At 45.5% G+C, this 24,251-nt stretch overlaps 1 protein-coding gene across 14 annotated transcripts in view; it reads right to left on the bottom strand.

Annotated features, from left to right (window-relative positions):
- EHMT1 (euchromatic histone lysine methyltransferase 1) overlaps positions 1-24,251 on the bottom strand; it is a 117,302-nt gene that overhangs the window by 50,258 nt on the left and 42,793 nt on the right. For 10 of the 14 annotated variants that reach the window (XM_069747968.1, XM_069747965.1, XM_069747976.1 and 7 more), the window contains exons 2-7: positions 8,847-8,916; positions 6,784-7,316; positions 4,402-4,564; positions 4,183-4,319; positions 1,501-1,689; positions 591-674 (exon numbers count right to left, since the gene is read on the bottom strand). In XM_069747968.1, coding sequence (XP_069604069.1) covers positions 591-674; positions 1,501-1,689; positions 4,183-4,319; positions 4,402-4,564; positions 6,784-7,316; positions 8,847-8,916 — 1,176 coding nt within the window. Of the gene's footprint in view, positions 1-590; positions 675-1,500; positions 1,690-4,182; positions 4,320-4,401; positions 4,565-6,783; positions 7,317-8,846; positions 8,917-11,493; positions 11,617-24,009; positions 24,107-24,165; positions 24,228-24,251 lie in introns of those variants that run through there. The other 4 variants (XM_069747972.1, XM_069747966.1, XM_069747973.1 and 1 more) reach the window with 4 other exon arrangements.

Raw genomic sequence — 24,251 nt, 5'->3', positions numbered from 1 at the left:
ACCTTCGGCGGTGCTTTGTTAGGCCGTGCCCACCAGGCATGCCAACTCCATGGAAGTTGTTATATTCTAATTTTTTAAACAAACTTTATATATTTTACACGGGATAATTTTTATTTTTTGTGATATACTGCATCCATCCTCTTAGAATACAGCGCTTTCTGCAGCACAGACCTACATTCGCACACTCCCGGGTAGCACAATTACACACCATCATATGTTGACATTAGTGTCCCCTTTAAAGTTTCCTTCCGGACGATCCACATTCACGCTGCGTCTTGCTTTATAAGATACGACAATTACACGGGCTTTTCTTCCTAATGAAGTCTCTCCATTACATACATTGGGGCACATGATACAATTATTTCCGGCCCACATCCTTTCCTCGTTCATTACTTCTCCTTCACCAGTAAATCAACTTCAGCGCACTCAGCTTATTAATCTGCATATAATGCAATGCATTCAGTGCATGCAATTCCCAAAACCAGGGGAACTAGACCTGACCATTACTACATCAATAAGAATGGAAAGAAAAACCTATAGAAATGATCCTAACACACATTATTCATCCTTTCCCCCAGATCAGTACTCACTAAATCCGATTCATCATCGTCCTCCTCCTCTTGGGACTCCATAGACTCGGCCTCCTCCTCGGCTTCAGATTCTATGTCGTCCACCTGGGTGACAGATAAATCATTACATAAAGGCGAGAACCATCAGCGTTACTGGGAACATTGCCATGAGGACTTATTCTAGGTGAAATGTTGGCATTTGCATGGCAGAAATGCTGCAGACATTAAACCCACGGTGCTGCTCCATTTACGCTCTGGATTTTCTATGAAGATTTCGTGAAGCCTCATCCACAACGCTGCTATCGTAGTATCCGGAAAATACTGACAGAGCATCCACTGAGCGTTTATCCTAAATGTGACCCTATCACTTCATGCAGTCTGGCTAATTTTGTAATGTGGCTCAATAGGCCCATCGCTCATAAACATCCATCATATGTCGTATTGTGTTGCATTATGGCAAGAGGTAAAAATGGCGTCTTAGGGTGGCACCATATGGCATGCCTGCTGTCCAGTACTACAGAACCAGCGTGCCGCCATAGAGGATCTGTGCACACGAGACCCCGATAATCTAAACCTGCTCACAAAACAGTATCACGCCATCCTGCAGTGTGATTCTGTATAAGTATATGAAAGAATTGTGCTGTATGATTCCCTCAACAACAACAAAAAAAAGACAAAAATACCGATGCATTCATATATAACACAAATGACATAACGTATAACATTTTAGTATAATTATATATGATCTGCAGTCCCTAATCTGGCCTGCAGGTGTCACTGGTGCAATCAACAGATCTCTAGGCTAACAATTTACACGTGTTCATCCCCCTGAACACAACAATGGACGATGTCAATAGGGGGCAACATCATAGTCTAAAAGCCTAGGCAGCGAACGCTAATCAGAGGGATTGCCCATGATCCAGCTGAATACCTTCTTCAGACTGTCGGTCTCTGCTGTGACATATTTGGAAGCACTGTCCTCGTCTTGGTTTTCAGAGACACTTGGTTCTCCGCTCTGATAATCGTCTTCCTCCGGGTCTTCGGAGTATTCTTCATCTTCTTCTGAATCCATGTCTATATTTTCTCCGTTCATGTGAGGAGCCTCGGAGTCCTTATCACTCTACGGTGGGAAGCAAACAGTGTAGTGACAGTGATAATCACAAAGAACCACTGAGCCAGGGGATGTAATACAGGGGGACTAATACTAAGGCCGGAATCACATGTCCGCGTACGACCGCCCGCGGGTCTCCTGACCCCTTCAACAGCCTCATATCCAGGAGGTTGGCGAGTTTGTGTCAGGGGAGAAAAAAAAACCAAAGAGGCCAATACTGAACTCGAGGACCGTAAAAATGCCGACATCTGACATTACAGCCGAGATCCGTGACCTGGGCATTCATTCAGGTGCCTATCGGTTCCCTCCGCAATGCAACGGTAGGGAGCTGATGCTTTGACAAACGGGGACCAGCTAAAGCCCCCCCGTGCTGGTCATATAAATTCTCCAAGAAATATAAAAAAAATTAAAAAGTAATGTATTTGGTATCTCAGTGACTGAAAAAGTCCAATCAAAATAGAAAATTAATCTGATTGGTAAACGCTGTAAAAAGGAAGAAACATTGATGGTAATACACAAAAAGTTATGGGTCCTGAAAAAACTGCGCCACAAACCTTTATTAAAAAATATATATATATATATACAGTTAGGTCCATATATATTTGGACAGAGACAACATTTTTCTAATTTTGGTTATAGACATTACCACAATGAATTTTAAACAAAACAATTCAGATGCAGTTGAAGTTCAGACTTCCAGCTTTCATTTGAGGGTATCCACATTAAAATTGGATGAAGGGTTTAGGAGTTTCAGCTCCTTAACATGTGCCACCCTGTTTTTAAAGGGACCAAAAGTAATTGGACAATTGACTCCAAGGCTATTTCATGGAAAGGTGTGGGCAATCCCTTTGTTATGTCATTCTCAATTAAGCAGATAAAAGGCCTGGAGTTGATTTGAGGTGTGGTGCTTGCATTTGGAAGGTTTTGCTGTGAAGTAAACATGAGGTCAAAAGAGCTCTCCATGCAGGTGAAACAAGTCATCCTTAAGCTGCAAAAACAGAAAAAACCCATCCGAGAAATTGCTACAATATTAGGAGTGGCAAAATCTACAGTTTGGTACATCCTGAGAAAGAAAGAAAGCACTGGTGAACTCGTCAATGCAAAAAGACCTGGGCGCCCACGGAAGACAACAGTGGTGGATGATCGCAGAATAATCTCCATGGTGAAGAGAAACCCCTTCACAACAGCCAACCAAGTGAACAACACTCTCCAGGAGGTCGGCGTATCAATATCCAAATCTACCATAAAGAGAAGACTGCATGAAAGTAAATACAGAGGGTTCACTGCACGGTGCAAGCCACTCATAAGCATCAAGAAGAAAAAGGCTAGACTGGACTTTGCTAAAAAACATCTAAAAAAGCCAGCACAGTTCTGGAAGAACATTCTTTGGACAGATGAAACCAAGATCAACCTCTACCAGAATGATGGAAAGAGAAAAGTATGGCGAAGGCGTGGTACAGCTCATGATCCAAAGCATACCACATCATCTGTAAAACACGGCGGAGGCAGTGAGATGGCTTGGACATGCATGGCTGCCAGTGGCACTGGGTCACTAGTGTTTATTGATGATGTGACACAGGACAGAAGCAGCCAAATGAATTCTGAGGTATTCAGAGCCATACCGTGTGCTCAGATCCAGCCAAATGCAGCAAAACTGATTGGTCGTCGTTTCATACTACAGATGGACAATGACCCAAAACATAAAGCCAAAGCAACCCAGGAGTTTATTAAAGCAAAGAAGTGGAATATTCTTGAATGGCCAAGTCAGTCACCTGATGTCAACCCAATTGAGCATACATTTCACTTGTTAAAGACTAAACTTCAGACAGAAAGGCCCACAAACAAACAGCAACTGAAAACCACTGCAGTGAAGGCCTGGCAGAGCATCAAAAAGGAGGAAACACAGCGTCTGGTGATGTCCATGAGTTCAAGACTTCAGACAGTCATTGCCAACAAAGGGTTTTCAACCAAGTATTAAAAATGAACATTTTATTTAAAATTATTGAATCTGTCCAATTACTTTTGGTCCCTTTAAAAACAGGGTGGCACATGTTAAGGAGCTGAAACTCCTAAACCCTTCATCCAATTTTAATGTGGATACCCTCAAATGAAAGCTGAAAGTCTGAACTTCAACTGAATCTGAATTGTTTTGTTTAAAATTCATTGTGGTAATGTCTATAACCAAAATTAGAAAAATGTTGTCTCTGTCCAAATATATATGGACCTAACTGTATTGTACTACTGAAATGGTAATTAAAGAAAACAAACAATACCAGCCACTATACAGGTTTGGTATGGCGGTATTCCCACTAACCTGGAGAAACACGCTCTTAGGTCATTTTAACTGCAAAATTAGCTCCACTAAACCCAAAAAACTGCGGATTTTTTTCTTTACCATTTTGCTACAAGATAAGGAGCAGAACTGTGCACGAAATGCTCCAAGAGGCAGCGAGATCGGCGGGTAAGGGCGGCCGCTTGTTGCAGAACACCTCGTGCCCTCACCTTGGGACTGGAGGAGGAATGTGCCATGCTCTTGAACATCTCCAGGACCGTTCTCTGCTTCAGTACTTTGGTCTTCTTTCTCGGCAGCAGACTGTATGTTCCCATCCGTCGTTTCTTTTTCCGAGAGGCCACTGCCGCTAAATCGAGGCATAGTGTTATATTAGCCGAGGTGGCCCGTGGCTCACGCGGAGTGACCGATCCTCGGTGCGGCCCCCTTACCTGACTGCAGCCTTGCCCCGCTCTGACCCTGAGGTGACAGCTCTTGTGTTGTGCTGGGCTGAAGGACGGGCAGCTGTTTCCCACTCTCCAAACCGTTTTTGGCAGCTGAATCTTCCACGCTTTCCATTTGCTCCGACGACTCGCTGGAATCCTTATGTACGGGCTATAAGAGAAGACAGGAGCCATTATCATAGGGCAGGGAAAGAGGAGAGAGACGGGAATCACAGGAGCTACCGAGGTGACAGTGAGGGCCGGGTCGGACAGGGTGCTGCCATTACATTACAAATAGGGGGCCGCATAGTCTATAGACATTTCTATAAAGACTATCCACTTTACACATATATGTGATCACAAGTAATAAACCAGGAGGTCTGGAAAAGGTCCGTTATACATGAGAAAGTTATGTTGTGATATGGCACTTCTGTGCAGAGATATGATCACTTGATATTATAGGCCCAAAGCCTGAGGCTGCACTTCTGAGGATCTGATGACATCATATTCCATACATGTTTTCTGCCAGGTGCCAATGAGCCGAGAAGACCAAAGCGGATCCAGCGTGACAGATATAACCCACATAGCGTCTGCAGCGGGCAGACATCAGGCATGAGGGCACATGCCAGGATCACTACCCACCATCGCGGGATCACTGCACACCATCCCAGGATCAATGCCAACCATCCCGGGATCACAGCCCACATTATCAGGATCACTACCCACCATCCCGGGATCACAGCCCACATTACCGGGATCACTGCCCACATTACCGGGATCACTGCCCACATTACCGGGATTACTGCCCACAATCCTGGGATCAATGCCCACATTACCAGGATCACTGCCCACATTACCGGGATCACTGCCCACATTACCGGGATCACTGCCCACCATCCCGGGATCACTGCCCACATTACCGGGATCACTGCCCACATTACCAGGATCACTGCCCACCATCCCGGGATCACTGCCCACATTACCAGCATCAATGCCCACATTACTAGGATCACTGCCCACATTACCAGTATCACTGCCCATATTACCAGGATCACTCCCCACATAACCGGGATCACTGCCCACCATCTCGGGATCACTGTCCAGCAACTCCTTTTCTAGCACTGCCCCAGTCCCTTCCAGCAGATGACCATTTAACTGCTGCAGCCAATCAGTGGGCACATATCTCTACAAAAGTCAGTCTATGTGACATCCTGTTGTGGTCGTAAGGACATGTAACTGCTGCAGCTAATCACTGGCCAATTTGGCTACTGCTTTGTTGCAGCGGTCAGAAAAGGTAACTTGGGCAACATCGGGAAAGAGTTGTCGGGAATCAGTAAGGTGAGTGCTTTATATTTTACAGGGCCATAAAAGTAAAACCCCACAGCATTTATGGGACGATCCCTTTAAGCTCTGTCCCCATGAATGTGGAGGGGACCCACACAACACAGACTTGCCACACTGCCTGGGGCCGAGCCGAGGTACAGAAGTCGGGAACTACTGAGATCTCATCAGTACCGGGAGTGTGTCGTACCCCAACCAGATTACAACATGTGCAGACACTAACTAAACGTCCAGCAGCTACCAGCCGAAAATCTGAAATCTGCACTGCTGGAGAAAGATGGCGCCGCACACGTCGGCCCAGTTGCCCCTTTCCTGCTTGTGTCAATAACATTCTTGGCAGTTTTCCTTGTGCTCAGGCGTATTGTTGTCAGGGACCACGTGCACACAGGGGATGTGTCACCATGCAGACCCCTATAATAAAGCAGATCGTACATCAGCGGGTATGACTGCACGGGGTGATGGCTCCGAACCACTCCAAAGCCACTCAGCCCCATTAAAGCACAATACTAGGACCACAAAAGAACAGCTGCATTATGTCTGCAGGACCAGAGCTGACATCTCCGAGAACGCAAAGAAGCATCTGGTGATTTGGAATATAGGAAATATGATCTGACGTAAGGTAAAAATATCCACACCCAGAAATATAGAGGCGCATCCGATAGGGGCGTTTCTGATAGATTTTACTTTTTCCAATGACAGCAGAACAAAGAATACAGCTCTGGAGCATAATAAAGGATGTAACTCAGGATCAGTAATGTAATGTATGTACACAGTGACTGCACCAGCAGAATAGTGAGTGCAGCTCTGGGGTATAATACAGGATGTAACTCAGGATCAGTAATGTATGTACACAGTGACTGTACCAGCAGAATAGTGAGTGCAGCTCTGGAGTATAATACCGGATGTCACTCAGGATCAGCAATGTAATGTATGTATCAGCAGAATAGTGAGTGCAGCTCTGGGGTACAATCAGTCTTTTCTCTGTTGTCACATGTATATTAGTAAATGTACATGGGTAGATGGCGAAAACATCATGGCTGTTCCCCTTACCGAACTGCAGGAAGACCTTGGCAGGGTTTTCCGTGCTCTGTAGGCTTTTGAGTCCGATACAGAAGAATCTGTAATCTTTGGGCTCTCGTCTTGAACTTGATCTCCCACCTGAGGGGGAGCGGGAGAAGGGGCTGTGGGTACATATACATTGGAGGCCGCTTTAGTCTTGAGAGCAGCTCCAGGAATAGTCTTTGCAGCATGGCCGCTTAGCGGAGAGGAGCTTGAGGTCCGTAAAGGCTGTTGATGGACAACAGATTTGTTTAATATATATCCATTGCTCCCCATAACAGATGTTTGCATTGGACTGTTTATTTTCAGTGGGTGCTGTCGGACATCTGTTGGGTCTCTTTCACAGACACCGTTCTCCGCCACCCAACAGGTTTTGTAATTAGGGTCCTGGTTATGCAGTTTTGTGCCGTCCTGTCCACCATGTGGAGATACTGTGTGCTCCTTTGGGTCAGTCCTCTCGCAAGAACCATTAGTGTCGCCGACTTTTTCGGGCAAATTCTCGTCCCCGGCCATGGCATCGGTCACTAGAAAATAAATTGTGAGCACATTAGTAAAATACAACCCTAAATGCATAAGTACCGATCTGTTTTAGAAACTTTAAAGGATCTATCCATAAAATAGGAAGCTGCGACTGCGTATTTCTGGTGCCTTGTAAGGATCTGGAAACAAAGAGGGACGGGATCTGATAAACTTGGGGATCGGCCAGAACCTGATTCTTTAAAAGCAAATAAGTTTGCGTCATTGTTCTCCGTATCTGTCGGCAGTGCTCTTATAGGGGCAGCCAAAAAACAAGGCAAAACCACCTCATGTGAACAAACTCTTATTTGGCCAGAACATCTACCTCTTGAAATTAGTTTAAGACCATGTTCACACAAAGGGTTTTATTTATTATTATTTTTAATGACATTTTTGGCGCACATCCACTCCAAAATCCTGCAGGAAAAAAACACGTTAAAATGCTTCCTATTCATTTCTACGAGAAACCCACTTTACCATTCATATGAGGAGCTTTTTGAGTGTTTTTCTCCCATAAAGAGTTCAAGCAAATTTGTGGAAGTGGATCCTGCTCCAAACTAGGCAGTGTCTAATCAAAAGACTAGGGGGGGATAGAACTTTTAAACTTCTTCAAAAGCTTTTTAGGTAAAGAAAATCTGCTCCGCAAATCCCTAAAAAGGAGCATTTCCTGAAGGGGTTTCAGTCGGAAAAAAAAAAAAAATCTCTGTGTGAACTGAGCCTAAAGGTACCGTCACACTAAGCGACGCTGCAGCGATACCGACAACGATCCGGATCGCTGCAGCGTCGCTGTTTGGTCGCTGGAGAGCTGTCACACAGACAGCTCTCCAGCGACCAACGATCCCGAGGTCCCCAGTAACCAGGGTAAACATCGGGTAACTAAGCGCAGGGCCGCGCTTAGTAACCCGATGTTTACCCTGGTTACCATCCTAAAAGTAAATAAACAACCACTACATACTTACCTACTGCTGTCTGTCCTCGGCGCTCTGCTTCTCTGCTCTGGCTGTGAGCGCCGGGCAGCCGGAAAGCGGTGACGTCACTGCTGTGCTTTCCGGCCGCTGTGCTCACAGCCAGAGCAGAGAAGCACAGCGCCGAGGACAGACAGCGGTAGGTAAGTATGTAGTGGTTGTTTTTTTACTTTTAGGATGGTAACCAGGGTAAACATCGGGTTACTAAGCGCGGCCCTGCACTTAGTTACCCGATGTTTACCCTGGTTACCAGCGAAGACATCGCTGAATCGGTGTCACACACGCCGATTCAGCGATGTCTGCGGGGAGTCCAGCGACGAAACAAAGTTCTGGACTTTCTTCCCCGACCAGCGACAGCACAGCAGGGGCCTGATCGCTGCTGCCTGTCACACTGGACGATATCGCTAGCGAGGACGCTGCAACGTCACGGATCGCTAGCGATATCGTCTAGTGTGACGGCACCTTTAATGTTCTTCTGCTCCACGTCTACACTGAAAATGATTGTTCTGGGAGGTCAAATTCATAACTAACGGGACAAGCGGATGGAGGGTGACTGGCGCTGGATTTCCGTACCTTCTTCCTTGCTGTTTGTGATGTCTTTCAGCAGATCCTTTCTGGATTCCACCTTGCTTGCGCCAACCCGCTGCAAGAAAAGAAAAGATTTTATTTATTTTTTTTTTACAAAAGGTGACGACAGAACTGCATTTTACATTAAGGATTCTTCATATAATTCCAATCAAAACCACAAATTTAAAGGGACTGTCCAGCCCAGCTCCGAATCCAAGGGCTCTGCTAGATGCTGCTGTGGTTCTGCTAATGAGGGGAGGTCCCCTGTACATTAAATCGGGATGCCCCCCATAACAGATACCGCCAGCTGTCCCCATAAGGGCTACCGAGAGCTTTAGCCGGACATTTCACAGCTGCAGTGGTCCCATAACAGACACAGTCATAGCCATCAATCGGAAGCTAGGCGATCGGCTTCCCCAATGGCCAGCATTTACCAGTGTTTAGAGGGTCCTTGCTGCAATGAAAGCATTGCAGTGAAATCAATGGGCCCCCTGTGTAATGTGCAGACGCTCTGGGATCCTACAGAGCCGCACTTATGGGAAATCCCAAAAGGAGAATCCCCTTCTACTATATCCATAGGGCACCTAAAGCAGTCAGTGCGGCAAATAACGGTACTGTGCCTGAAAGCGAAGATTGGGCTCGTCTCTCACACCTAATCACAGTCCTGTACTGCGGTGTTCAGAAAATTATACATATAGGAGATGAAATCTTGAGTTTTTGCAGATCGAGGTATGGCCGGCGGCAGGGGCCGACATGTATGGCCCCCCATCCCAGGAGAAGTCATAGGTGAACAGGTCAGATTGCCAAGAAGAGGGGGCTGCAAAGTTTTGAGGTCTCCGATACACTGAAGGAAAAAACATGCTGAATTTCAAGAAACATGGGGTGAAGAAAGCTTTCATTCAGCAATGCTTGGACTTGTAGTACCTCAAACTAGTGAACAGTACAGTGAGGTTGTAGTATGGTAGATTTTTTGAGGGGGTCATCCTGACAACTGCTCATTTACGAGGGGTGAATGAAATAATATAGAATTTAGGTTTTTCGAGAGGCCCCAAATGATAAGACAATTCATAGGGGTCGCCTATTAAGAGATTGTTCACACATTGCGCTTTTCACAGGCGCTTCACAGTACCAACAAAATAAAAGACTTTTATAGAATCTCATTCACACGGTGCGTTATTCTGAGCTGCTGCGCATTTTTTTTTAAACCCCAGCCCGTCAATTCTTTTAGTATCTTTCCTGCGTTACTTTTTTTTCACCTGGTCAATTGAATGCAAAAAAACAACAAACCATAAAAAGTGCACGTAATGTACTCAGGATCTTTCATGTGGAAAAAAAAAATCTGAAAAAACACCTAAACCCACTGTGTGACCATACCCTGACAGTTTGGTGCCAGGTTTTATAGGGTTGTCATGTCTTTGCAGCCCCATAGAGAATGAACGGCGCGGGGTCGGCATAAGTCCTCCGATCTGAGAATCAGTGCGGACTTTATCACCTAATAATCAGGGTCAAGATCCAAAATCCATCTACACCCATAGATACCAACCTATAACCATACGCAGTTACAGAAGACAAATCAAGGGTTAAAGTCAAAGCAGCCTTGAAAATAATTAATTAAAAAATAATGTATAATAATAAAAGAATACAATGAGATCAGGTCATGAAATGTGGAGAAGGGGACAAAAAAAAAAAGATACAAAAAAGAAAATAAGGCCAGGCCAGCCTACTATGTGTTTTTTCTGAACCGGAAAGGTACAATGGTAGGGAGATATTTTGGGATCTCTAGGAAAGGAATAGGCAGATGAAGAGATAACAACGCAGGCGGCACATCCTGCTTAATAAAACATGTCTGCAGCCACCGCAAGGAGACGATAAATCATATCCAGACAAGACGCTCCAGCAGAAAAAAAACCTACAAAATATTTCCTGTCCTGATTTCACGACTAAAAAAGAAAAAAAAAATTGCAAGAATGTTATAAGTTACATCGAAAAAGGATCTAAAGTGGTCATGGAGGGGACGTGGGAGAAGAATGATGGAGCCTGGACACACGGGAATGTGGATGGAGGAACACAACAAGACCCTCAAAAAGCCCAGCCATGGACGCCAAGACCCGGCCGAGAAGAAACGGTGCCATCTGATGGGGTCCAGACTAGTGATTAAGAGTCAGAATTAATAAGTATCTACTGGGTTTTCATTAGCCTCCCGTGGTACCTAAAAAGAAACCATCATTTATTTTAGTCTAATTATCTTCTACTAAAGAAAGTGTGGACCCCCTTCAACAATGATGATGAATGGCCTGCATCCCCCATACATTACCACGGGATTTAATGTCCATTTTAAAATAATCGAATATCTATTTTACATTTTGTATTTCATTTTTAAAATATAAAAAAAGTATATATATATAATAAATGAAAGATATATATATATATATATATATATATATATATATATATATATATATATATATATATATATATATATTCTGACGTTGGTCTCGATGCACAACCTTCTCCCCGGGGGCCGGCTGTTCTTTGGTTGTCTAGTTATCAGGCCTCGCAATGGATTTTTTTCCCTGTGATTCCAACATTAAAAGAAAAAATATATATAAATATATAAAATCACAAATGCTTGCAATGACAAAGTGAATCTTACCCGATGTAGTGGGGGTGTAAAGGCCCTACAGGAGCCAGCACAGATGGGCCTTACAGAGAAGCCCTCACAGTAGCCACTTTACATGAGCTGTAGCCCCTGCGGTGTATTCGGGTCCAGAGATCTCGTGAAATGATCAAGGGCATTAGGCTCGTCCCTGCAGTGAATAATGCAGATGGTGGTGTCTAGACCGCTCTACAAGCCTCCTCACACAGTGCAAGAACCCAGTGTCACCCAGCAGAACCCATCAGATCAGCAGAGGTTTCGCTTGAAGCCCGAACCTTGGGGATCTTTCCTATGCCAGTGTTCCCCCAAACTGCTGGATGCAAACCACAGAGCCCCCCTTTTTTTCTGTAAATTGCTTAAAGGCAAAATGCATCATGTAATGCAATTTATGCAAAATGCATATTTGCAAACCCCAAGCTGGTTCACCATCTTGGTAAAAGCTGAAGCCCCCTCCCCTTTAAAAATAAAAAGGATATAAATCATGAAAAAAACAAAAACAACTGTCTGTAACTTTGTGCCTCCATGCAAGATCTTCAATCACCCCCCAAGAGCAAAGGTTCCCTTCTGTTTTCAATCCAACCAGCAGCCATGATTGGCAGGAAGGTGGGGGAAGGCCCGCTCCCTCCCAGGGATAATGTCGGCTGATAGATCAGACCCAACAAAAGCCAACTGCACGCACTGTCTGCCTTCACAATAAGAGTCCTCGCTACCTTCCCTCGCTCTCCTACCACTGATTACCAAGCCCTTCTGGCTGGGCTGACTCAAGGCTCCAGACATGCACCACCGCCACACACAGGGCTCAGGGATTGTGTTAGGATCTTCCAAGGAGAAGTAATAAAAAAAAGCATAAAGATTGCAAACATGGAGCCTTGTCCTCATTGCTGCCTGGTGCTGGAGAGCAGCTCACGTAGAGGAAGTCAAAGGCAGAAGAGGGATAAGACTGCAAATATGTATCATGGCAGAATTTAACCCAAGCAGTCCTACGGTGATCGCACAGGTCTGCCCAAAATCAGGTGGACAAAGTCAACGTTATTCTTCAGGGTGACGCCGGCTAGAAGGACTGCTCAACAGAGAAGAAAGGTTGGGAAACTTCCATCCTGGCAAAGTGCGGGGCATTGGCTGCAGCGAGTGGTTTATGGAAAAATAGGCGTTCTAAATCCCAGAAAGTAACCTATTAATATCAGTGCATAGAGACGAAATACCGCAACCCAAAGTTCACTCACAAGGGCCCGTGCACCATCAATACAATCGTTAGACACCCTATGGAGGCCGCCCATGGGCGAATATGCAACGGCCAACCTAGATCGAAAATCTGGGCCGAGAGGTCAGAAAAATCTAGAAAAAGGGTTATGGTTGAGATATGAACGATATACAGACGTGCAGTGTAAAATTATCAACAGATATCTCCAAAATCAGTGACTCTAAGGAAAATCTTACTTGAGAAAGCAAAGGCACGTGCTGACCAGCAGGGATCCCCAAAAACCATTGTGGATCGCCACCCTTACCCCAAGACTTGCACAGCCTTAGGCTCATTTCTCATACATTAAAATCAGTCTACGTAGAGTTTGGTCAGTGTCCGTTTCCATCAAAGTTTGGGTTAGAGCTTCACCAGATTCTCCTTGGTATCTCAGCCTTCTACCAAGCAGTCAGTTATATGCGGACAACACATGGATGGCATGAAAGTGGCGTCCAATTTTTTTCATGGACCTGTAGATTTCCAAGAATCAATATTGGATAAGTCTCCTTAATTTTGCTAGGACCACAAAAATACAGACTTACAGACGTGTGAATTACCCCATAGACTATAATAGCAGTTTTATCGGTAAAAACCACAGAACTCACAAGAAAAACTGAAGTGTGAGTGATCCCTTAAGGTACCTTCACACTCAGCGACGCTGCAGCGATACCGACAACGATGTCACACAGATAGCTCTCCAGCGACCAACGATGCCAGTAACCAGGGTAAATATTGGGTTACTAAGCGCAGGGCCGCGCTTAGTAACCCGATGTTTACCCTGGTTACCAGCGTAAAAGTTAAAAAAAAACAAGCACTACATACTTACCTTCCGCTGTCTGTCCCCGGCGCTGTGCTTTCCTGCACTGACTGTGAGCACAGCGGCCGGAAAGCACAGCGGTGACGTCACCACTGTGCTTTCCGGCTGGCCGGCGCTCACAGCCAGTGCAGAGAAGCACAGCGCCGAGGACAGACAGCGGAAGGTAAGTATGTAGTGTTTTTTTTTTTTTTACTTTTACGCTGGTAACCAGGGTAAACATCGGGTTACTAAGTGCGGCCCTGCGCTTAGTAACCCGATGTTTACCCTGGTTACCAGTGAAGACATCGCTGAATCGGCGTCACACACGCCGATTCAGCGATGTCTGCAGGGAGTCCAGCGACGAAATAAAGTTCTGGACTTTCTGCAGCGACCAACGACATCACAGCAGGATCCTGATCGCTGCTGCGTGTCAAACTGAACGATATCGCTAGCCAGGACGCTGCAACGTCACGGATCGCTAGCGATATCGTTCAGTGTGACGGTACCTTTAGGCCTCGCACACTTGAGCAAGCAGCAGACGGAGTCACAATGGTCACACAGCCCATCAATGACAGCACTGCCTTAGATCAGTGTTTCCCACACTCCAGTCCTCACGGCCCCCAACACATCATGCTTTCAGGGTTTCCTTGGTATTACAGAGGATGGAATTATTATTAAGGCAGCAGAAATTGGTGCAATACTAAGGAAACCCTAAAAACATGATGTGTTTGGGCGGTGAGGGCTGGATTTCGGAATCAATGATCAATTTGTACCAAACAATTTTTTTTGCCCCCCGACAACAGACACTGCAGAACCGTCCATCGTCTGTTCCCCCAAAGCAAAAATAATAAAATAAAAGCTCTTAGGTAGGAGGCAATCGGAATAATCCAAAAACCAATTTGACTTTTTCCGTGGTGGGAATAACAAACGAGAACCTACAAAACAAGGAAGCAAATGCTACAGCACCACTCCGGCATCTTTTCTTTTATTGCACCGCTGGAGTGGTGCTTTAAATGTAATTCCCCTGCCCCCTACTCACCTGCTGCCGACTTCATCTATTTCCGGTGTTACTCTCCAGCGAAAAGTGACCTGCCGGCTGCTCCAGTGTTTCATGGAGCTGCGCAGAGGTCACTTTTCAAAACAAGTCTATGGGAGCCTCGTTGTGGACTCGTTCTGGCTCCCATAGATTTGCATTTAGAGCATGTGACGTAGCTTCTGGGGAGTCCGAAACAGCGCTCACAAGATGGTGTTGCGAAACCATACAGGCGCCGGAAAAACGGCTTAGGTGCCACAGGGTGAGTATATGACTGGGTGGCAAGGATCTTAGATTTAGAGCGCCACTCCAGCACTGAAAAACGCTGAAGTGGTGCTTTCAGGTTCATGGCCGCCTTGTGTGTGCATAAGTCACGTGTTTGCAGCCGATTTTTGTGCACCAAAAGCTGTAGAGTTGGCAGGGGAAAAAAAAAATAAAAATCGCTGTGTAAAATGTGCGTTTTTTCTAATTAATCTGAATGGGTAAAAGACATTGAAAGCACAGACTAACTGCACATTTAAAAAAAAGATGTTTTTATGGTTTGAATCCGAAAGTAAAAAATAAGCAGCGTGTGCATATGATTTCAGAAATCCCATTAACTCTGCAGGAACTTTTCAGCAGAGTTTGCCCTTGTGTGGTCAAGTCCTTATACTGGTGGGATCGGCAGAAGAAATCTATGGCCTGCTCTATTGGGGAAATGTGAGTAGGTAGGAAGGAGAAACCAGCAATCTGACGGGACACTTGGGATCTGACGGGACACCTGGGATCTGACGGGACACCTGGGATCTGACGGGATTTGGACTGCATTAAGCAGGAGAGTCTGAGGATAGACTGAGGTGGAGGAACCATGGGGGTGCATCTGAAAGCGAGATAATGACAAATTTAGGCATCCAAACTCTTACCCAGCCATCTTCTGCAGACCCCGGTGTGAATATTACGCTTCACTAGCTCTACACTCAATTGAACTTCATATGTCTAGCAGGACCCGCCAAGGTGAGGCCTTCTAAAGGTACCTTCACACATAACGATATTGTTAACGATATCGTTGCTATTTGTGACGTAGCAACGATATCGTTAATGAAATCGTTATGTGTGACAGCGACCAACGATCAGGCCCCTGCTGGGAGATCGTTGGTCGCTGAGGAAAGTCCAGAACTTTATTTCGTCGCTGGATCTCCTGCTGACATCGCTGGATCGGCGTGTGTGACACCGATCCAGCGATGTCTTCACTGGTAACCAGGGTAAACATCGGGTAACTAAGCGCAGGGCCGCGCTTAGTAACCCGATGTTTACCCTGGTTACCATGCTAAAAGTAAAAAAAAACAAACACTAGATACTTACCTACCGCTGTCTGTCCTCCAGCGCTGCGCTCTGCACTCCTCCTGTACTGGCTGTGAGCCGGAAAGCAGAGCGGTGACGTCACCGCTCTGCTTTCCGGCTCCCAGACAGTACAAGAGGAGAGCAGAGAAGCAGAGCGCAGCGCTGGAGGACAGACAGCGGTAGGTAAGTATCTAGTGTTTGTTTTTTTTTACTTTTAGCATGGTAACCAGGGTAAACATCGGGTTACTAAGCGCGGCCCTGCGCTTAGTTACCCGATGTTTACCCTGGTTACCGGCATAGTTGGTCGCTGGAGAGCGGTCTGTGTGACAGCTCTCCAGCGACCAAACAGCGACTCTGCGGCGATTCGGATCGTTGTCGGTATCGCTGCAGCGTCGCTAAATGTGAAGGGGCCTTAACACAAGCAGCTGCTATCATCTGCACATGTGTACTGAGCCTTCAGGCTCTCAGAAAGAGATACAAGATAGTAAAGGGGAGGAATCTGACATCAGGAAAGGGCTGATAGCAGAGAACAATAGATGGCATTCATTGCACAGGAGATTAGATTAGACTTTTAAGGTACCGTCACACTAAGCGACGCTGCAGCGATACCGACAACGATCTGGATCGCTGCAGCGTCGCTGTTTGGTCGCTGGAGAGCTGTCACACAGACCGCTCTCCAGCGACCAACGATGCCGGTAACCAGGGTAAACATCGGGTTACTAAGCGCAGGGCCGCGCTTAGTAACCCGATGTTTACCCTGGTTACCATCGTTAAAGTAAAAAAACAACCACTACATACTTACCTTCCGCTGTCTGTCCTCGGCGCTCTGCTTCTCTGCCCTGTGTGAGCACAGCGGCCGGAAAGCAGAGCGGTGACGTCACCACTGTGCTCTGCTTTCCGGCTGCCCGGCGCTCACAGCCAGTGCAGGAGGAGTGCAGAGAAGCACAGCGTCGGGGACAGACAGCGGTAGGTAAGTATGTAGTGGTTGTTTTTACTTTAACGATGGTAACCAGGGTAAATATCGGGTTACTAAGCGCGGCCCTGCGCTTAGTAACCCGATGTTTACCCTGGTTACCAGCAAAGACATCGCTAAATCGGCGTCACACACGCCGATTCAGCGATGTCAGCGGGAGAGCCAGCGACGAAATAAAGTCCTGGCCTTTCTGCCCCGACCAGCGACATCACAGCAGGGGCCAGATCGCTGCTGCCTGTCACACTGGACGATATCGCTAGCCAGGACGCTGCAATGTCACGGATCGCTAGCGATATCGTCCAGTGTGACGGTACCTTTAGGTTTTAGGCTATGTGCACACGTTCAGGTTTTTTCACGTTAAAAACGCTATAAAAACTCATTAAAAACGCATACATTATGCATTCTATCATTTAGAATGCATTCTGCATGTTTTGTGCACATGGATGCGTTTTTTTCCGCGAAAAAAACGTATCGCGGTAAAAAAATGAGCATGTTCATTATTTTTGCGGATTTTCTGCGTTTTTCCCGCAATTCTATGCATTTGGGAAAAAACGCACAAAAACGCGTCAAAAACGCGGTAAAATTGCGGTAAAAACGCATGCGGTTTTCTGGCAGAAATGTCCGTTTTTTGTCAGGAAAAATTCTGCAAGAAATCCTGACGTGTGCACATATCCTGACGTGTGCACATACCCTAAGAAGCAAATGTAATCTGCAAAGAGTAGACTAGACACTGGTATCATCTACTCTTTCTCCTTGCTACAAAAGAGGGGATGGGTCTTGACCATTGGGAATAGTTAAAGACATAAACCAGCACAGATGACACTATCGTACAGAGGCAGGCAGCCACACGCTTCTTTCCAAGATGGGACATCGATCTTACAATCACATGCTCAAAGTCATAAGACGTGCATAGAAATTATAGGATGGTATCAAAAATGGCAGCAGAAAGTCCTTACAGACCAATGGCTCCTTGTAGGACACAGCATACTGCGGCCTAGCCAGACGAGTCCTTGTAGTCCCGGCTTCTGCTCTGTCATTAAAAATGATGCCTGGTCTTGTTTTTCCGTCAAGGATTGCATGGAATTAGATCATCGCCCTCGTCCTACGCCGCCACCACCTCCCCCTCCTCCAGCCCTCTAGCGAGCATGCTCTCCTAACTCGCTGCCATTTCCCCACTGCACTGTTTACAGAGTGGATGATCGGCCATCGCCATAGTCACTGCAACCAGGTGGAAGAGATTATGACAGGCCTCCACCACCGGCAGACAATAGCAGGACAACGGCCAAGCTCTGCGACCTCAGCTGTGGTGGCTACACATGCACCTCCATGTATACCCCTGACTAGAAGCCCAAGACAACACCACCGCTGCAACCCTCATCAATAGCGGAGAAAGGCACCAAAATCCGACAACTAAGACAAGTAGATCTGGTTGTCGACCAAATGCATAAAGTTTGTCATCTAACACAAACTGGTTCGTAGAGCAGAGTTTATCAAATGCAGATCTTCTCGCATGTCATCTATGGATCTACATGTAAACCCCCTACAGTAGAAGCCATAATGTCTGGTGGTGGGTCCAGTGGCCACAAGTATTATTATGGAGTCTTTGGCCACCAGAAATATTGTGAACTGCAGATGACTACTTTTCATCCCCATGCTCTTGCTCAGACCATCATAGCTACGACTCCTCTACTGGCTCATGGAAAGACAGTGATCAGATGATCAATTAATGTGGGTCCTTCTCTTTAGAAACCCTAAAACAGCTCACACCACCAACCATCACGGTGTAGCTGCAAAATGTGGTTGTCCTTCTGACCACCACCAGCTTCTACCAACCATTTATACCATGATGGTTGGCAAAATGTGCCATCTGAGGGTTTCTAAAGAAGTAACCGCATCGATCAATCAATCATCTGATCACCGGATCTGCTTCATTGTAAAAAAAAAAAAAATAAAAAAAAAAAGTAATCTTTCGGAACACCACCAGCTTTACTAAATAATGAAGCAGATCCGGTGATCAAATGATCGATGTGGATTTTTCTTCGGAGGCCCTCAAACAGCTCACATCGCCAACTATAATTAGGATTGTGTGCATCAATCCTTCTATATTATTTCAAAAGACTCTTTTTCGGTGATTCCTTTGTATCTCTGTTCATACTGCACCCACACATGCATAATACACCATTTAAAAGGTAAACTTGCCCCCTTCAGCAAGAAAACAGCCAAACAAACCACACATCCACCACGATGTGACCACAAAATATATTTTAAACATTAATTTTCATAAAACTGCAGTAAGGAAAAATGACCTGCAAGTGGCACCACACTACCCCAAAGCACAATACCACAAAGCTGAAACAAATCCTAACATTTGCCTTGGGGGCTTTCCAGCTTCCCAAACTCCTTGCCCAGCCGATTTCAAGCAGGTACATATAAAATATTTGCTACATATGTGGAAGTAGAATAAAAGTAAAATTTTACATGTTTAAGACTTCAGCTTTAAAACTGAAGATATAATTCAATGAGGCCTTAAAGGGATCGGACAGGTTCTGAACCATCAGATTTTCCGTATTATTGGACAGTCATTGAAAAGTCTATCTTCCTTCTAAGGTTGCAGCTTATTGGTGACCTGGAGTCAGCTCTGGTTCCAAGTAAAAAACTGCAAGATTACAGACTGTATATTGTTTCCCGATGGGAAAGATCAACCTTGAAAAAAACTGGAAAAAAAAAAAAATCCAAGCGTAGGGGAAAAAAAAGGTAAAATAATCTGCAGATATTATTTACTTATTTTTTTTATTAAAGGGATATTCCCAATTATTATACAATGGTCTAAATAAGCTCAGTTATGGGGTCAATTCTCCATCATTTTTACTGTCAAAGTGGCACTGCTGTACAGAGCTGCTCCGTTCACATACATAGGACTGTGTTGCACTTCCCTACACTGCAGATGGATGGCAGTGCTGCTATGGAGGGGAAAAATGCTGCTGCCCCTGTTCTTTTGCAAAGACCCGACTATCAGACCCCTTCTGATCAGTAAGTAAAACACCATAATGTTTAATGTTGGGGGGGATCTCCTTTAAGCTGGAGTCACACACAACGTATATATATATATATATATATATATATATATATATATATATATATATATATATATATATATATATATATATATATATATATATATATATATATATTATAAAAAAAAAAAACGGACGACAATCGCAGAAATGTTCCCTGAACAGTGATCCATAGGTCATCCGTGTGCCGTGCGAGGATGCGAGGATGCGAGTTTCTCGCATGTAAGCATCAGTGTGGCATCCGTATGGCGAGATTTTCTCGCCGGCTTGCAAAATGGACATAATGGATCCATGGGCTCAAATATTCGTGAAACCATGGGCTCAAATATTCGTGAAAACACATTATATATATATATATATATATATATATATATATATATATATATATATATATATATATATATATATATATATATATATATATATATATATATACACACACATACATACACACTAGTATACCTTATTTCAGATGTATAGAAAAGAGTCCATTTTTGCCTTTCTGCACGATATTTTAACATGAAAGCCCTACATAACCCATATACCACTGTGCACCTATATACTAGCAAAGGTCTTCAAAGGTATCCGTCAGTAAATCCTCCCGCACGCCCAGGGAAGGCTGGAATGTGATGTGAACAGAGCCAAAGGCGGCAGGTAATCCTCCTTAGGCCTCTTTCACACTTCAGTCTTTTGGCGTCAGTCACTACCGACATAGTGACGGATTGACGGATCCGTCACAATTGTTGCGAAAACGGTTCTAACGGATCCGGTTTTTTGACGGATCCGTTACTTGGGGGTTGTCTGGGAGAAATATCTACTTTTTGGAGTATGCGCAATTGAAAAAACGGATTGGGGCGACGGATCCGCCGAAAAAACGGTTGCGGCGGATCCGTCGCCCATTCTATGGAATGGCGGACGTGACGGATCTGTCGCGATCCGCCATTTCGGCGTTGACAAAAAACGTTCCAATGTCCGTCTATTTTCAGAAAACGTCCGCCAAATTTCGACGGATCCGTCGCATGGCGGATGGAACGGACGACCATCCGTCACAATCCGTCACTAATGCAAGTCTATGGGAAAATAACGGATCCGTCAAAAAAAATGACGGATCCGTTATTTGAGGAAAATGGCGGTTTTAGACTGACGCCAAATAACTGAAGTGTGAAAGAGGCCTTAGCGGCATGCCAGCGTCAGGAGATAAGGATGTATATGGTGCAAGCGAGGAGAAGCAGCCCAAGGAAAATTTCATTATTTGCATTAGGACCCATGAGGCCTAAACCCTCAAGCGAGGAGGAAGAAAAAAAAAAAAATGGAAAGCTCTGGAGAGACTTAGAGAAATTGTGGTTAAATTTTTAAGAAAAAATAAAAATCATGGAAAAGAAATGCATACAGTACGAGACGCTCTATGTCAGGAAATATGGATTTTTTTTTTCAACAAGACTAAAGAAAAGAAAAAAATAAAGTGCTTTCTTTCCTTAACCTAGATGAATCGCCGTTACGTAGAAGACCTCCAGGGCCACCATCGATCAGAGAGGCTGTACCCGGTACTGCAGGGCCGTGGTCAGACTGACGGATCAAACACCAGCTAGACTAAAACATAATGATAAACCTCAGCAATCGGACCTATCCTGAGCCTGGAATGGGAAAACCATGACTGCTGTTTTCCCAGAAATGGCGCCACGCCCGTCCGTAGGTTGTGTGTGGTATTGCAGCTTCATTCAATACCTTGTAAAACCCTTAGACGGGTGGGGCACTATTATATGGAGAAAGCCGCCATGTTTTTCCATTTCTGTGCACTAGTGGCGCCTTCTATGGCCGCACCCGTGCCATGCTCTCTCCTGAGGAACCCCAGATCTATCGATACACACAGAAAATTCCACCCTGATCTTGCAAGCCAGTCTGAAGAGTGATGGCTGGTGCATGCATTATACCCATCCCAAACTCATGGTGGAAAATGTGAGAGCGTTTCCCCTGCAGTCTCCTGGGATCCCGACCTTCTCCTTCCCTGAAGCTCAGATCTCTTATTGCTCAAAATCTGCAGACATGATGCCAAACAAGGGCCTGCAACATTTCCAATGCTCAAGCCCCATGGTTTCTCACCTCCTAAAAAGTGCGACAGCGCAAAAAAAAATTAAAAATAGCCACATATTTCGACATGCCCTGAAGATTTCACAACACAAGGCCTGGATGGCACAATGCTCTGTACCTGGAGTGATGCCCCATCCAAGCGCACAGACTGTGCCAAGATGTGAGTGCAGACATGTGCACCGCTCGTGTGTGACGGGGCTCCCTCTACTGGCCAAGTGGGCACACTGGAGACCATTTCGAGTCGGCTCGGATCAGCAGCCATTTCACAGACCTTGCATTGTCTTCTACTGCAAAGCCAAAGATCTCAGGTTTCCTCCATTTGCAGTCTATGAGAATACTTATAGATCAATCCCTACGTCATCATAATGGGCTCAATTTCCTAGCAAAACAGACACTGGCAAAAATCGAGCAATGCACCTCCAATGCATTATCAATATCAGCAATGACGGCGGCCTCCCCCCTAATATCTTCCAAGAGCAAGCTCAATATGCGGACCCCTAGAGGATCACATAGGAGAATCCAAGATGATGGGATTATCCATAGTGACATTGGGGTGGACAGGGGAAGACCAGATCTAAAGGAGCCCTCCGATGAGTGTCTGCCCCGGGCAAAGGGTCCTCTGCGCTCGTATTGATCCTCTGCCGGGTGCCAGGTTATCACATCAAATATTAATGCTGCAACTGCAATTCTGTTCAGTCACACACACAATGTCCGCATCCATCATGCATCCAGCAAATCCGGGGGACACCGCCATCTGCCGCTTCAGCAATTCTTCACACAGTGGATATAGATAAAGCGTTGAATGGTTGCAATTATCAGGAAGGTATGGAAAGAAAGGAAAAGGAGGAGGGAACGGTGCAAAGAAACACCATGGAAACTGCTGGAGACTTCTGCCCTACTTTTTGCAAATATAAAATACATAATTAAAGCGAGGAGAGGAATCTGTAGCTGCATGGCAGTGGGAAACGTCGGCGTCCATACTGACGAGATCTGAGGACTGTGACCCCAGGTCATATTCACCTCCGGTCCTCCAAGACACCCCCTCCCACCATGGGTCACAAATAAGGCCAGGTTTTCATTCTGTGGCTGATCCATGCCCACGTGATGAAGAATGGTCACTAGGGTCTGCGGGCATTGGCCACCGCTTGCGGGTGTGGTAGCTGCAGCATGAATAGCCAACCTAAGGGTTAATTCAGACAACCGTATAGTGGGCCGTCTTTTCTCATCCCAGCCTGACCTGTCTGCCTGGGCTTAATATGGACCAGTACATTATTGTGTGAATCAGCCTTTAGGACGTTAGTAGAAATATAGGATAATTTGTGGGGGGCTACAATCATCGCTTTGTTCCCATGGGGCACTACAGATCTCCGTTCTACAAAATGGTGGGGTTCCCAACAATCGGACAGCCACCGATCTTCAAATTATCACCGTTCATGCAGAAAGGCGCATTACGTGCTGACCACCATAACCAATTTATATCAGAAGGTCCTATACAGCGCTTGTCCTGATAGGACCACCACAAATCCTGTGCTGTAACATGGCTGCATTCTCACAGGGTATTTTAACACCTCATTCTCAAGATTGGTGCTCAAACTCCCAATGATCGGCAAGTTATCAGCTGCCCTGCGGACACTGTACACTGCATTATAGGTGTACGGTCACAGTGTGATCTGCAAACCTCCTGGAAACTACAGCTCTCAGCATGCCCTGATACTAAGTCTCCAGACGCCCAACGGAGGACAAATTAAATGTCCTCCATGTCAGTAAACCTATTTCTGCAGCAGACTGCACGCTCCCATACAGAGGCAACCAGTAAAGAAAAGCAAATGTTCAGCGAATGATGGGAAAAGTGCAAAAAGAGCCTCAACTTCTGAAACAAGCGGCATCATGGGAGCTACAATGCAAGCCCATAGCAAAAACTAGACGAGACTTTCCCCAATTAAATGTCTCCTAGACGTGCATAACGTGAGCCAATAAGGATATGGATCGCACCTAGGAAGGTAGGAACCAATCTAAGCCATAAGTGAGGTCTTCTCCTGGATGAAGGCATCTACACATGGTGCAGAGTCAAAGTCTATGACAAAAGAAGCTAAGTCCCAGGACTCCTCACGACCTTACAAAGAGAAGATCTGGCTTTTCAGCCCCTACCAGACTTGTACAGTCATTACATCTGCCCCTGGGCGAGCCACCAGACGTGCAGGCCTGTGAGAGACGGCTAACGTGTCCTGCCTTTT

Source organism: Ranitomeya imitator, chromosome 2, assembly GCF_032444005.1.
Source record: "Ranitomeya imitator isolate aRanImi1 chromosome 2, aRanImi1.pri, whole genome shotgun sequence".
Classification (NCBI taxonomy): Eukaryota; Metazoa; Chordata; class Amphibia; order Anura; family Dendrobatidae; genus Ranitomeya; species Ranitomeya imitator.
This window is presented reverse-complemented; position numbering and strand designations above follow the sequence as displayed.